This window comes from Peromyscus maniculatus, chromosome 4 (assembly GCF_049852395.1).
Source record: "Peromyscus maniculatus bairdii isolate BWxNUB_F1_BW_parent chromosome 4, HU_Pman_BW_mat_3.1, whole genome shotgun sequence".
In the NCBI taxonomy this organism is placed as follows: Eukaryota; Metazoa; Chordata; class Mammalia; order Rodentia; family Cricetidae; genus Peromyscus; species Peromyscus maniculatus.
This window is the reverse complement of record NC_134855.1, coordinates 62,963,893-62,978,603: the sequence shown is the minus strand read 5'-3', so window position 1 is coordinate 62,978,603 and position 14,711 is coordinate 62,963,893. Positions and strand designations below refer to the sequence as shown.

General features: G+C 35.8%; 1 protein-coding gene and 1 pseudogene across 2 annotated transcripts; one reads left to right on the top strand and one right to left on the bottom strand.

The window, feature by feature from the left end:
- Positions 1-6,564: 6,564 nt before the first annotated feature.
- Positions 6,565-7,873, top strand: LOC102919731 (cullin-2-like; annotated as a pseudogene).
- A 745-nt stretch (positions 7,874-8,618) lies between these two features.
- On the bottom strand, positions 8,619-14,008 carry LOC102919428 (olfactory receptor 5G29-like). Of its 2 annotated transcripts, XM_076569849.1 has the most exons (2): positions 13,077-14,008; positions 8,619-8,624 (listed from the first exon to the last, which is right to left on the bottom strand). In XM_076569849.1, exons 1-2 carry the CDS (start codon positions 13,995-13,997, stop codon positions 8,619-8,621), a joined length of 927 nt encoding a protein of 308 aa, XP_076425964.1. In that variant the 5' UTR covers positions 13,998-14,008. The 2 variants fall into 2 exon arrangements, with proteins under 2 accessions (XP_076425964.1, XP_006989819.2); XM_006989757.2 differs by lacking the exon at positions 8,619-8,624 and having other exon boundaries at positions 13,053-14,008.
- Positions 14,009-14,711: the final 703 nt, after the last annotated feature.

The following is a 14,711-nucleotide window of genomic DNA, read 5'->3' as shown; positions in this document are numbered from 1 at the left end:
CCAACAGCTCTACCTTTAAAATGGTTAAGAGACAAGCCTGTATGGGTCCAACAATGACCTTTAACAACAGAGAAACTCCAGGCTTTAGAAGAGCTGGTAGAAGAACAGTTAAATGCTCAGCATATTGAAGAATCAACCAGCCCTTGGAATTCTCCTGTATTTGTTATTAAAAAGAAATCTGGTAAATGGAGAATGGTAACAGACCTTAGAGCAATTAGCAAAGTAATCCAGCCAATGGGCTCTCTACAATCTGGGATGCCTTTGCCTACTCTGTTACCAAAAGGATGGCCTCTCATAGTTATTGATTTAAAAGACTGTTTCTTTTCAATACCCTTACAAGAAAAAGACAGAGAAAGATTTGCTTTTACAGTACTTACTTATAATAATTCTCAACCGGTTAAAAGATTTCAATGGAGGGTCCTCCCACAGGGAATGTTGAATAGCCCAACTCTGTGCCAATATTTTGTACAACAGCCATTGGAAGTGATACGTAAAAAATTTCCTAAATCTATAATTTATCATTATATCGATGATATTTTACTAGTTGACTCAAATGCAGATATTTAGAAAGAATGTTTGAAGAAGTAAAGAAAATTTTGCCTTGCTGGGGATTACAAATTGCTCCTGAAAAAATACAAAAAGGAGATTCTATTAATTATTTAGGATATAAAATAGAGCTACAAAAAAATTAGACCCCAAAAGGTGCAAATTAGGAGAGATAGACTACAGACTCTTAATGACTTTCAAAGATTATTTGGAGACATTTCTCATCTACGAACTATTGTTGGAGTAAAAGATGATGAACTGACTAATTTGTTCAAAACCTTAGAAGGTGACAAGGACTTAAATAGTCCAAGAGAATTATCACCTGAAGCTGAGAAAGAATTGGCCTTGGTAGAAAAGAAAGTGCATGAAGGACACATGGATCGTATTGATCCAAAGCTGGATTGTATTTTGGTTATTTTACCTTCTAGGCATTCTCCTACTGGAATATTAATGCAGAGGGAAGATATTATATTGGAATGGATATTTTTACCAAATAAACCAAATAAAAAATTAAAAACAAATGTGGAAAAAATCTCTGACTTGATTTATAAAGGAAAATTGAGACTTCGTCCATTAGCAGGCATAGACCCAGCAGAAATTGTCGTACTATTAACTAAGGAGGACATTGAAAAATTATGGACAGAAAGTGAACCTTGGCAAAGAGCTTGCAGTAATTTTTTGGGAGAAATTAACAGCAAATATCCCAAAAGCAATAGAGTTGATCTTATAAAGAGAGCTGATTGGATCTTGCCTCGAATTGTACGGCAAAAAACCATATCTGGAGTTCGTACATTTTATACAGATGCCAACAAAGAAGGAAAGGCAGGTTACAAATCAGAAAATTTAAGTAAAGTGGTTCAAAGTCCGTATAATTCAGTTCAAAAATCAGAATTGTATGCTATTCTGTTGGTATTAATGGATTTTTCAGAACCTCTCAACATAGTAACTGACTCTCAGTATGCTGAAAGAGTGGTATTACATATTGAGACTGCAGAATTTATCCCTGATGCTTCAGAATTAACTTCACTATTTATTCAATTACAAGATACAATCAGGAAAAGGAATCATCCTTTATATATAACTCACATTCGATCCCATACTGGTCTGCCAGGCCCTCTAGCACAAGGCAATGATGAGATTGATAAATTATTGATAGGAAATGTGCTGGAGGCCTCAGAATTTCATAAAAAACATCATGTCAATAGTAAAGGCTTAAAAAAGGATTTTTCCATAACCTGGCAACAAGCCAAAGAAATAGTAAAGAAATGTCCTACTTGTTCCTTCTACAATCAAATGCCATTAACAGCAGGATGTAACCCAAAGGGTACTCAGAGAAATGAAATCTGGCAGATGGACGTGTTTCACTTTGCAGAATTTGGAAAACTGAAATATGTACACCACACCATCGATACTTATTCAGGATTTCAATGGGCAACTGCTTTGAGTTCTGAAAAAGCTGATTCTGTAATCACTCATTTGCTAGAAGCTATGGCCATCATGGGTATACCTGCACAAATCAAAACTGACAATGCTCCATCATATGTCTCTGTTAAAATGAAACAGTTTTTTACTTATTACAATATAAAGCATATTACAGGAATACCACATAATCCTACAGGTCAAGCAGTTATAGAAAGATCAAACAGAACTCTAAAGAATATGTTAAATAAACAGAAATGGGTAACAAAAACCCCCAGAAATAGACTGCATAATGCTCTTCTAACTTTGAATTTTCTGAATGCCAATGAGAAAGGAACAACAGCTGCAGAGAGACATTGGATAATAGAAAAAACTATAGAATTAAATCAGCCTATATACTTTAAGGATGTGCTGACCTCAGAATGGAAACCAGGGTATGTATTACATTGGGGACGAGGTTTTGCTTTTGTTTCTACAGGAGAAGATAAGCTGTGGGTACCATCAAAATTGATAAAGGTTCGATTTGAACAAGAGAGACCTCTTAATTAGAGGAGGTGATAGTTCATCAACCAGCATGAACATCCAATTTAAACTAACTTGTATCAATAACACATGCCTTTTCATTTAATCAGATAATAACTTGCCAAAAGGAAACATCCCCAAAATTAGTCTTGGGGAAAGGTTTTTGTTTTTGTCTTTTAGGAGAATGAAGGTTAAGGAATCTGAAGAACACTGGACAAATGAGACAACAGAAGAAAAGAGACAAATCATCTATCCCAAGAAACAGAGTGAAACGGTGTATGGGTATATATTATCTAAAAAAATTTTGTCTTCCTAAATGTTTGTTTCTGCTTTTCTCTAAGATTCAACACTATTGGTTTTCTAATAGTCCCAGTTCAATTAAAATTTAAAGTTGACTTTGGAGTTGGAGAATGGCTCTCTCCTTCTTTAAACTCAAGCATGTTGTTAAAAGGAAAATGCAAACTCCCTGTATCATGCCAGAATAAAAGAGCCATCTTCTGCTATGGGACAGAACAAAAGCCAAATTAATTAAGGGACTATTCTATTACTAATCTCAACTCTTTGATTCTATTCTGATTCTTTAAACTTTAAGGTATGAATTTTATATCAAAATTTACAAGATTAATATATATATATAGATAGATATTTATACATTTTAAACTTTGTTAAGATATGAATGGTCCTATAGAGTACTAACTAATTCTAAAAAAAAAAAAAAGGCTTCAATTACCTGCATATATATATGTCTTTGTGTTCGAGTCTCTTATCAGTTTTCTGCAGGAAATCACAGCCAGGCCTAACATCAACTGAAGTCTCCAGAAAGAAGATGGGGCCCCATAACAACAACAATTCCACGTGGATAATAATAATATAATTAAGCTGACAAACATCATCCACAGATCAGCTTTGAACTACAAGGTGCTCAGAGCAATTTTGAGATGACTAGCTGAGATGATCCAGTCTCAAAAACTACTTGAATAAGGACTTGAGATAAACCCTGAACTTTGGCATTATACACAGGCTGGATAATGATGGATATAGTTACCTTTCCTAGAATTTGACAATTAACCTAAAATTTTTCTTTCAGGATAAAGAAAACTTCGCCCATACCCAGCAGGAAGCAATTTTAAAAATATGACGCCCACATTCCCAAAGAGGTGGTGTGGGGCGGGTTGTTTTTTGGTCTTTTTAATGGGTTTTGGGTCTGGGATAATTTTCAGTATTTAGGGGGGTTGGTTACAAGTTGTTGTCAAGGGTTAGGAAAAAGGCTAAGCAAAGGAGATTAGATTTAAGGTTCTTGTTTTTTTTTTTTTTTTTAAAAAAAGGAAGGAAGAGAAAGAAAGAAAAGAAAAAGACAATTACTAGTTTTAAATACTTTACATTGGATTGGATTGTTTTATATTGTATACAAATTTGAAACTGATATTGTTAGAAAATGCTATATGTATATTTCTAATTGTATTTATACCATTCATTTAACAATGTAATGCAAATTTCTGATCCTTGAATGTTATTATTACCAACTATTAGGATATAAAGAAATGAAAGTTAGTAGTTAGACATTACAACAGAACTTGTAGTCATATTAGATATGTTTTAAAAATTGAGCAGAGATGTTTTAGATAGGTCATCTTCAAACCCTTCAGAGATCTACAGAATATAGCATTTAAAATGTTTTAATAACTTAGAAAATTTTTCTTTTTTGAGACATGTCGGCTCCTGGCAGTACCAATCTACTTCAGAGAAAATATGGGCATTGAAGAAACTGCATATGGAGTCAACTTTCATTGTGGCAAAAGTTAGCCAATGGACAACAAAGTATCCTCAAATCAACAGGACAAAATGGACAGACAGAACACGAAACAAGGGACTACTGATTCTTGCCAAAACAAGTGTGATTATGGCTTTATCAAAAGGCATCTTCTGAGGCCAGGACTATATGGCCCCATCCCTGAAGCGGCCTTCGCTTCCGGAAAAGGTACGGTGCCCTTTTCTTCGAAGGCAGCTTAAGAGGCAGAGGGCCGATGGCTTCTGTTATGCAATGGAACAGCAGCTAAAAGAAGAAGGGGATGCTGAGATGAAGCCATATATACACAGCCAAGAAGAATGAACAGCTGAATTAAAAAACTGTCAACAATTTCCAGAATTTAAAATCCTGAATCATGACAGGACACTAGTGGAATTCAGGTGTTTCTGGTACGTGGACTGCTCTCACCCAATGTGAGGTTGAACTGCTGACCTTGTGTACATCCTACATCACAAATGAGTCTGTCAGATACACTAAGCCTATAGGCTGAAGATGATGCCCCAACACTGCAGAGAAACCTCAGGTGACTGCCCAGGCAGATGGCTGTTTCTGTCCACTCACAAATTTTTTGGAAGTTGCTTGCATGCACTTCCTGTTTTTATTTTTGTTAGCTAATATTATTCCCTTCTTGGGTCTCTGAGGGAGTTGAAGATTAGTTAGTTATGGTTGAAGATTAGTTATAGTTGAAAATTAATTAGGATAGAAAGTGCATTAGATACATCTTGGATTTACCAAAATAGGATAGATAATGGAATTATTTTCTCTGATTTGTCAAATACCTGTTTAGGTATATATTACTTGTATATATTGTATATAGTTATTGTACTTTTGTATATAGTTTTTCTTTTGTTAGCTATAACCTTTTGCTTTTTTTTCTTTTTATTAAAATAGAAAAGGGGAAATGTGGTGGTATTCTAATTGTACTGAAATGTGATTTTGATTGTATGTTAGTAAATAAAGTTGCCCGGGGGTCAGAGCTATTAGAGCCATAGACAGAGTGTGGAGATGGTGGCACACGCCTTTAATCCCATAGATCTCTGTGTGTTCAGGGATACAGCCAGTATTGGAGACATATGCCTTTAAGACCTAGGGGGCTGTACATTCAGACAGTGATGAGGCAGTCACATGTTTGGGTTTACAACCAATGAGAAGGCAGAATGACTAGAAAAAACGACTTACACACAGGAAATAGCTCTCTTTCGAGAAGATGGGACACAGCAGGAGGAAGGGTGAGATTTTAGCTCTGAGCTCTGACCTCTTGGCTTTCTCTTTTACATTGTTTCTGTGTTTCTTATTTAATAAGGGTTACATCTACACTCAAGACTGACCCACAACTCACTATGTAACCAAGGATGGCCTTGGATGCCTGATTTTCCTGGTAGGAGTGGAGAGCCTCATTCTGCAGCCTGACTGATCTAGAACTCACTGAGATCCCCATATATCTCTGCTTCCCAAGTGCTGGGATTAAAATTCTGTACCACCAGGCCTAGCTTTTGTTTGTTTGGGCAGCAGGGGGTGGGGTTGGGAAGGTGGGAAGGTTGTGTGTGTTTGAAACAAAATCTCACTTTGATGCTCTGGCAGTCCTGGAAGGCATTATTTAGATCAGGCTGACTTGAACACAGAGACATGCCTGCTTCTACCTCAGGAGTACTGGGACCAAAGGCATTTGCTACCAAGCCTGACACAATATAGTTTTATAGTACAGTTGTAGATTTATGGAAATTGTTTAGATAATAGTTTTCTTGCCCTCACACCCTACAATTTGAATGGTTTGCCCTACAGCCCAAAGTCAAGGAGATGGAAATTTGGGGGTTTTTATATTTATCTATTTATGTGTATTGTGTTTTGTCTGCATATATGTCTGTTCAACACAGGCATGCCTGGTGCCTACAGAAGTCAAAAAAGGTCATCTGGATCTCCTGTAACTGGAGTTATAGACATTTGTAAGCTGCCATCTGGGCACCGGGAACAAACCCAGGTCCCTCTGCAAAAGGAGCAAAATATGGAAATATCTCTCCATCCTCACAAATTTATTCTGATTGTGGCCCTTGTCTCTTCTAGGTGGGGCCTTTGGAGAGACTAGAATTTGATGAATCATGATGTAGAGTCCAATGGATACATTCTGGTGGCTTCATGAGAGAGAGGAGACCCTACACATGTACTTATTGTCTGTCTCTGAGTTACAGGCTGCTCCGTCAGAATCTAGTCAGAAGGCTTTACCCCTTGGCATGGACCAGGAAATATTATAAGGTTTCAACATCAAATTTTCAATGTTTTTAGATCTAAGAGTAGTAGATTTTGAAGAGACATGAAATAAGATCCTAAGGACAATCAAAGTTGCTGTGCTGGAATATGTTGAGAGATCAATGTGGACTGACTGCTTCTAAGATATTTATGCTTAGCCAGCCATGCTGGTGCACACCTTTAATCCCGGCACTGGGGAGGCAGAACCAGGTGGGTCTCATTGAGTTTGAGGCCAGCCTGGTCTATAGAGCAAGATCCAGGACAGGCACCAAAGCTACACAGAGAAACCCTGGCTTGTACCCCCCCCCCCAAAAAAAAAGATATTTATGCTTTATACCTGGCCTATCTTAAACTACTTGGAGAAATACTTTACAAAGAAGCTAAGTATTTTTGCTTGTGTTGTTTTGCTTTTGTTTTGTTTGTTTGTTTGTTAAATCATGTTTGGTATTTGCAAGAGAGTTCTAGAGTCCGAAGAATGAATACTTGTTGTATATTATAGATACTGAGAAAAATATAGCTAGTGCCAGCTATAGGGGCTCCTTATATAGGCATCTAAATACCTGATTTACTAAGAATAAATTTATTTATAAATAAATAAAATAAAATTTTTTTTCTGTGAGGAATGAGAGCCAAATAAATTGATGGTAGCCAATCTGCAATACCACTGTGATTAAATAGATATGAAGAAACCACTTATGGAAATAGAAAGCTAGCACTGGATATGTGGAAGAGATTTATGTTTGACCCCTTCCGAACATCTTCATCTCATGCTGCTCTAAGAAATCAAAAATAACAACAGAGGTGAAGACCCAAACCAGAAGTAATCCATGGGGTCATTAATTTCTTCACTCAAGTTGAACAGCATAAGAAAAAAAATCTCTTACAGTTTTATTAGGAAATATTTGAGTCTCCTTTTCTGACTAAAGTAAGAGAATATTAAAAGCAAGGAGCTTCAAGTTTATTACAAGAATAAAACTGCTCATAGTACATGCAAAAGGTTATAGGTAGATTAAAGAATGAAGAGATTCAATGTCAAAACTCATATATTAAAGTGATTTGTAAGTATCAGCAGGTTGGTTGAAGACCACTTTCATTCAGTTCTTATACAAGGACTATCATAACATCATTCAGCAAGAGATAAACAATGACATGGCAGACATGGACATCTCACTCAGTGCTGTGTCCACTGTCTCACCTCATAGGATTCAGGGGCTGTGGAATCATATCCACCATGAGGGCCTTAGAGCAACCAATAACATTACTTGGGATTCTATGCCAACACTATTTCTGCAATCAGTTCTGGAAGTACATGGTAAATTTAACCAACTTAACTAAAGAATTGTCTTTTTTTTTTTTTTACTTCTCTGTTTTTCTCTGCTCTTCAAACCTGTATCTCTGTTCCAACCAAACTTTCCTAGCTCAAAGTCACCCATCATTATGCCAACTCATCCTCTCTTGAGCCCATTATTTTACCCTTTCTTGCTTGAAAATAGTCATGAATTTTCTGAAGCCTCAACTTTCTTGATTCCTGAGTTATCTGGATCTCTATGACAGAACACACTCAGATCTATAAGGAAACATGTAATAAAAACACATATGTATTTAATGTTTGTTATCCAATAGTAGAGATCAGTGAGGCTTAGCAGTAACTTTATGTTATAGGTTAATCCCTTTTGCTCAGGATTACTTGGGCTACCTGGGGTCTTTTGTGGCTCCATATATTGTTTAGGATAGGTTTTTTTATTTTTTCTGTGAGGAATGAGATTTTTAATTGAGATTGCATTGAATCTACAAATAGCTCTTAGGAATATGGTCATTTTCACAATATTACTTCTTCTAATCCATAAGCATAAGATGTCCTTCCATTTTCTAGCATCTTCTTCTACCTCTTTCTTCAGAGGTTAAATGTTTTCATTGTAGAGGTCCTTCACAAACCTTGGTTAAGACGATTCCTATATATGTTATTTTCTTTGAGGCAATTGTGAATTGGAATTTTTTCGTGATAGCCTTCTCTGTATATTGGTTGGTGGTATACAGAAAAGCTATTGATTTTTAAGAGGCGATTCTGTATCCTGCCACATTACTGGATTTGTTTATCATTTCTTAAAGTTTTCTGGTCAGATTTTTTGGATCTCAAATGTAAAGCATCACATCATCTACAAACACGGATAGAGACGTCTTCTTTCCCTATTTGTACCCTTTTAATTTCCTTCTCTTACTTCATTGTTCCAGTTAGCATTTTGAGCAAAGCAGAGATAGCGGGCATCCCTGTCTTGTTCCTGACTTCAGTGGAAGTCAGGGTGATGTTGGCTGTAGGTTTCTTATGTATGGCTTTTTATTATGTTAAGGTATGTTCCTCTAGCCCTACCTTCTCTAGTAATTTTATCATGTATGTATGTTGAATTTCATCAAAGACTTTGATGTATCTATTGAGATGATTGTGTGATTTTTGTATTTAAGCCCATTTATGTAGATTATTACATTTATTGATTTACATATACTGAAACACCCCTGCATTTCAAGGATAAAGTCACTTGGTCATCATGGGTACTCTTTTTGGTGTATATCTGCATTCTGTTCACAAACATTTTACTGAGAATTTTTTAGTCTATTTTCATCAGGGATATTGTTCTATAGTTTCCTCTGTTGTTGTCATGGTGGTGGCAGTGGTGGTGGCAGTGGCAGTGCTGGAGCTGGTGGTTATAGATGTGGTTGTGGTTGTTGTGTCTTTGCTAGGTTTTGGTGTTCAAACAATACTGGCTACTCGCTACATAGAAGGAACTGTCAAGTGCTCGTGTTGCTGTTGTATTGAATTGTTTAAGATCTCAGTTAATTTTCTGGAAGAATTCCATGGACTTTTTTCTGACAGGCTTTATATTACTATTTCTATCTCTACATTTGTTATGGGTTTGTTGGATTTTTTCACTCCTTCTTAGTTTAATTTTGGGTTTTAGGTTTTCCAGTTTAATGAAACACAGATTTTTAAAATATTCCATTGTTATTCTGAATTTTTTGGTGTCTGTTGTAATGTTTCCCTGTTCATTTCCAGTTCTGTTCATTTGGATCATCTCTTTTTTCTTTTGGTTAATTGTGCCAAGTGTCTGTCAATCTTGTTTATCTTGTCAAAGAATCAGCTCTTAATTTCATTGATTCTTTGTGCTATTTTATTTGTCTATATTTCACTGATTTCTGTTCTGATTTGTGTTATTTCTTGCCATTGACTGGGTTTGGACTGATTTCTTCTTGGTTTTCCAACTTTTGAGTCATATTATTAAATCACTTGTTTATACTTTTTCTAATTTTTTAAATGTAGGCAAATAGATTTTTCTCATGGAACTGCTATCAATGTGTCCCAGAATTTTTGTTGTGTTATGTTTTCATTTCCATTTAGTTCCACAAAGGTTTTATTTCTTTCTTGATTTCTTCTTTGACCTAGTCATCATTCAGTAACAAGTAGTTTAATGTCCATGGGTTCTTATATTAACTAGAGATTTGTTTGCTGCCAATATGTTTTGTTGCATTGTGTTCAAATAAGATGTAAAAAATTATTTTAATCTTTTTGGGTTTGTAGAGATTTGTTTTGTGTCCCAAGATGTGGTCTATTTTAGAAAGGCTTCCTTCTGATGCTGAATAGAATGTGTATTCTGTTTTGTTTGTGTAGAATATTCTGTAGATATCTATTGTGTACATTTAATGCATGAAATCAAATAATTCTGATTTTTTTCTGTTTATTTTTTGTTCAAATGACCTGTCTAACAGACAAAGTAGGGTATTGAAATCACCTACTATTAATGGATTGATGCAAAGCTGTATCTTTAAATCCAGCAGCACATTTTTTAAATGAAACTTAGTGCCCCAGAATTTAGTTCATATGTGTTTAGGACAGTAAACATTAACTGTTCCCTTGATTAGAATGAAGTATCCCTCTTTATCTCTTTTTATTAGTTTTAGATTAAAGTCTATTTTGTCAGATATTGAGATGGTGATATATGTTTGCTTCTTGGTCCCATTTGATTGGAGTACTTTTGTTCATCCTTTTGAGGCTTATCTTTAAGTTTAAGGTATGTTTCTTATAGACAACAAATAAAAAGATTTAGTCTCTGGATCCATTCAGTCTATCTAGATCCTTTGATTATAGAATTGAAGCCATTAATATTTAAAATTTTTATTGAAATATGTACTAACTGTGGTCATCATGATGTTGCTTTTAGATGTTGGTATTTGTGTTTTCAATGGCATTTTGTTTTAAAAATTATGGCTTCATATTTCTTCCATAGTATCTGTGCTATAATCAATATTAATACTCATACCTTCCTCAGTCATATAATCTGAAGATATCTGTCTAGTTAAAGATCCCTTAAAATAACATACTAGCTACAACACAGATAACATCATACCTACATAATGGGTTACATAAACAATTGCTATAGTATTGGAAATCTTAGAGAAATACATACAATTCAGAGAATATAAGATAAACTGCATTCACATTTCTTCACTACCGATAGCTTGAGGCATACTGAAGTACCACACACTGAGACACCTATGTAACTAGACAATAATGAGAATTATCATAAGAGGGAGTGGAGTAAGGAAAAGGAAAGGGTAAAATGATGTATTTCAGTGGTGGTGCAAGGGGCTTTTACTGGTCCAGAACCAAAGACCATACTTGAACACCGCACACAAGTTGTATTCACAATGAAAGAGGTGCAGTATTCTGCTAAGCTCACCAGATGTGGGAGCAACACATTCCATCCCAGCAATACTGTCCCAGCCCAAACAGCAAATAGCACAGAAAGCTGCCAGTGTCAAGTGGAAGGCAGAGCAGAAAAGGGACTCATCAGCACAAGCAGCCCTGTCACTTGATATACAATAATACAAGAGAATCTGTGAAATTTAAAGTTAAAGTGGTGTGAAAAAAACCGCAGGATGTCGCTCACTTATGCCAAAGTGGGAAGTTAACTTGGGTCTCAAGTTCAAAAGCAAACCCATGCAATTTGCTGCCATGAAATATACATATTTTGAGAAACAGCTTCTGGTCTGTTTCTACTTCTTGATAAAAAACTAACTTTTGTATATGAGGTGTCGTCTTGCCATGCATCCAAACCTGCCCCCTGTGAGCAGAATCTGGTCATATCTTCCAATAAACAAAGCTAGAAAAACACAGCAGCAGTCCATCCTAAGGTGAAAGGGTACACCTGAGCTGAGCCTAGTGAAAGCAGAGCGGACGAAAGATCCATATGTAGGTGAATAAAGGTCTATTTTACTATCAGTCTATTCTTGACAAAGTAATCAGTATCCACAGATAAGTGTGTGTTCTTTTTCCACTTCCCTAGGTTCTACACAAATATATATGCATGCAGATTTTATTCAAATGTACTTTTACTCCTTTTGAAAATCTAATAAGTACAGCAAAATGATTCTCAATTTGAGTTTTCTATGTTACTGTAACAATATAAAATTGTTCTCTCAATATCATTCATTATGCAAACTGTACAATATTTACAAAAAGAATGATCTTTTCTTATAATGGTGGACTTTTGAGTAATTGCCCCTTATTTTCGTTCTACTACACATACTGTTGTAATAGGTATAACTGTATGCCCCGGCACTTACATATGTGGGATGTAGATATCTAAAGGAGTTTTCTGAAGAGAAACCCATGTAAAGTTTTCATTTTTTAATAGAAACTACCAAAAGTCTGTGTGGAGTAGAACTGGATCATCAGCAAAAACAGTGACATATATAGTCAAACAGGAAGCTCATCAAGCATTATTTTTAAAAAAATGAAAATAAACTTCCAGTGTTTCATGTGAGATGGAACCTACTGCATTGATCAATTATTCTTCCTTTGTTGATTTAAAGAAAAAACAAGATTAACTTTCACATCTTTGGTGATTTGTGTTCTCATTGTCTACTCAGTTATTTTCCAGCTTACTTTTAATCATTGGTTTATTGATGTAACGCTCCTTTGTACATTATAAATGTTATTCACGATGGAACATATATGAAAACATCTTTGCTTTTATTGTATTTTATTTTACATACTTTGATTTATCATTTCTAATATTTAGTTTTCATGTCTATATTAAGAAAGATTCACACATTCATATAATATTCATCTGAGTTACCTTCTAATATATATTTACACATCTCTTCTTAATATACCTCTATTATTTACCTAGAGCTATCACATCAAAAAAGACTGAGCATAAAAGTATTTAGAAGAATCTTTACTTTTGAGGGAGAGGGGGAGTACGATACAGTATTGCTCTGTGTACTCCTGGAACTAGCTCTGTAGACCAGGCTGGCCTCAAACTCAAAGATCTGCCTCCTCTCCCTCCCAAATACTGGGATTAAAGGTGTCTGTCACCACAGCCTGGCATGTCTTGACTTTTCAAACAAACTACAAACTGCATTACCAGGTTCATTATGTGGCCTCTAATTCCTATTCCAGTGGTCTTTAATATAAATTTTGCACCAACATCTTAGGTCTGACACAAAGAGAATTCTCTTAAGCATCTGTTAGGAAGTGCTTCCTCTCCAATGTTCTACTGAATGCATTTTTCACCTCTTTGTTCCTCAAGCTGTAGATGAGGGGATTCAGCATAGGAATCACCACACTATAAAATAGGGAGATCACTTTATTGATATCCAGTGAAGAACTTGCATTAGGTCGAACATAGATGAAGAAAAGAGTCCCATAAAGAATGGAAACAGCTGTTAGGTGAGAAGAACATGTGGAGAAGGCTTTCTGCCTCCCATCAGCAGTCTTGATCTTCAAGATAGCCACCAGGATACAGATGTAGGAGACCAGGATGATCAGACCACTAGGAACTCCTATCACTCCAGCCAGGACAAAAAGCACTACCTTGTTAATCCATGTGTCAGCACATGCTAGGGAAAGCAGTGGGGAAACATCACAGAAGAAATGGTTGATAGCATTTGGACCACAGAATGGTAAGCGAAAAGTCAAGGTTGTATGAGTTGTGATGTTTATAGCAGCTAGGACATAAGGTCCTAGGACAAACCATACACAGATCCTCTGTGACATAATGAGAGTATACAGCAAGGGCTTACAGATAGCTGTATATCGATCATATGCCATGACAGCCAGGAGGAAACAATCAGTTGTCACAAAGAGACCAAAGAACCACATCTGTGCAGCACAGCCCACAAAGGAGATGGCTTTGTTCTCTGCAAAGATGTCACACAGCATCTTAGGGGCTATGGAAGAAGAGGAGCACACATCTACAAAGGACAGGTGGCTGAGAAAAAAGTACATAGGTGTGTGCAGCCTGGGGTCCACCCATATGAGAGTGATCATGCCCAGGTTACCCCCCAGGGTGACAAGATAAACAAAGAAAAAGATGATGAAGAGGACAATCTGTTGATGGAGGTTATCTGTGATGCCAAGGAAGAGAAACTCGGTCACTGCAGTCTGATTCTTTTCTTCCATTGGTCAGTTGGAATCTGTCAAAAGAACAAGAATCAGGCCTTACCAAGCTCAGCCAAGTGATATTTGAAATCAATGTCAGATTGTCCTCAATAGGTCAGTTACAGACAACTCATCAACATTATGAACTGTAAGGCTAGATGCAGGAAGTCATGCAAAAATCCTACGCAAACATCAGTAACTTTTCCTTGAGCTCTTTCGATTCTGTTTCCCTTCTCATCAAGAGTTGTCTAGCATGTGATTGATGTAAAGTGCACTCACATTATGAAATTATATTTGACATGATAATAACTATTTAGTTTTCAACTTACTATGTGTACTATATTACTGAGTTATAATCACTAACAGCTAAAATAATTTTTAATTCAATATTCTTACAATAAGTATCCTGTAACATGATTGGAAATATTATTGAACTGAGAAATAATTAATATTCTTAACTTTAAAGTCTGGGTAGTTGTGCAAATACCCTTCAAAACCTTGGAAGTAGCTTACTCTTGATCTCTTTGGATTCTGTCACTACTCCCATCAAATCGTGTCTGCCTATATAACCTAAAATCCTTCAGATTATAAAATAATATTTTAAATGATAATTAAATTACTGTGTTTAGAAGTAAAGTTACAATTGATCATGGTCACAAAGTTCTTCCCTTAGAAATATAAAATGTAGTTCTCGACAGATTTAATGCTAGAAGCATCATTATGAAATGGAAGAAA

Excerpts from the sequence above, each read along its gene's own strand:
- LOC102919428 (XM_006989757.2), bottom strand. The coding sequence starts at position 13,997 with ATGGAAGAAAAGAATCAGACTGCAGTGACCGAGTTTCTCTTCCTTGGC.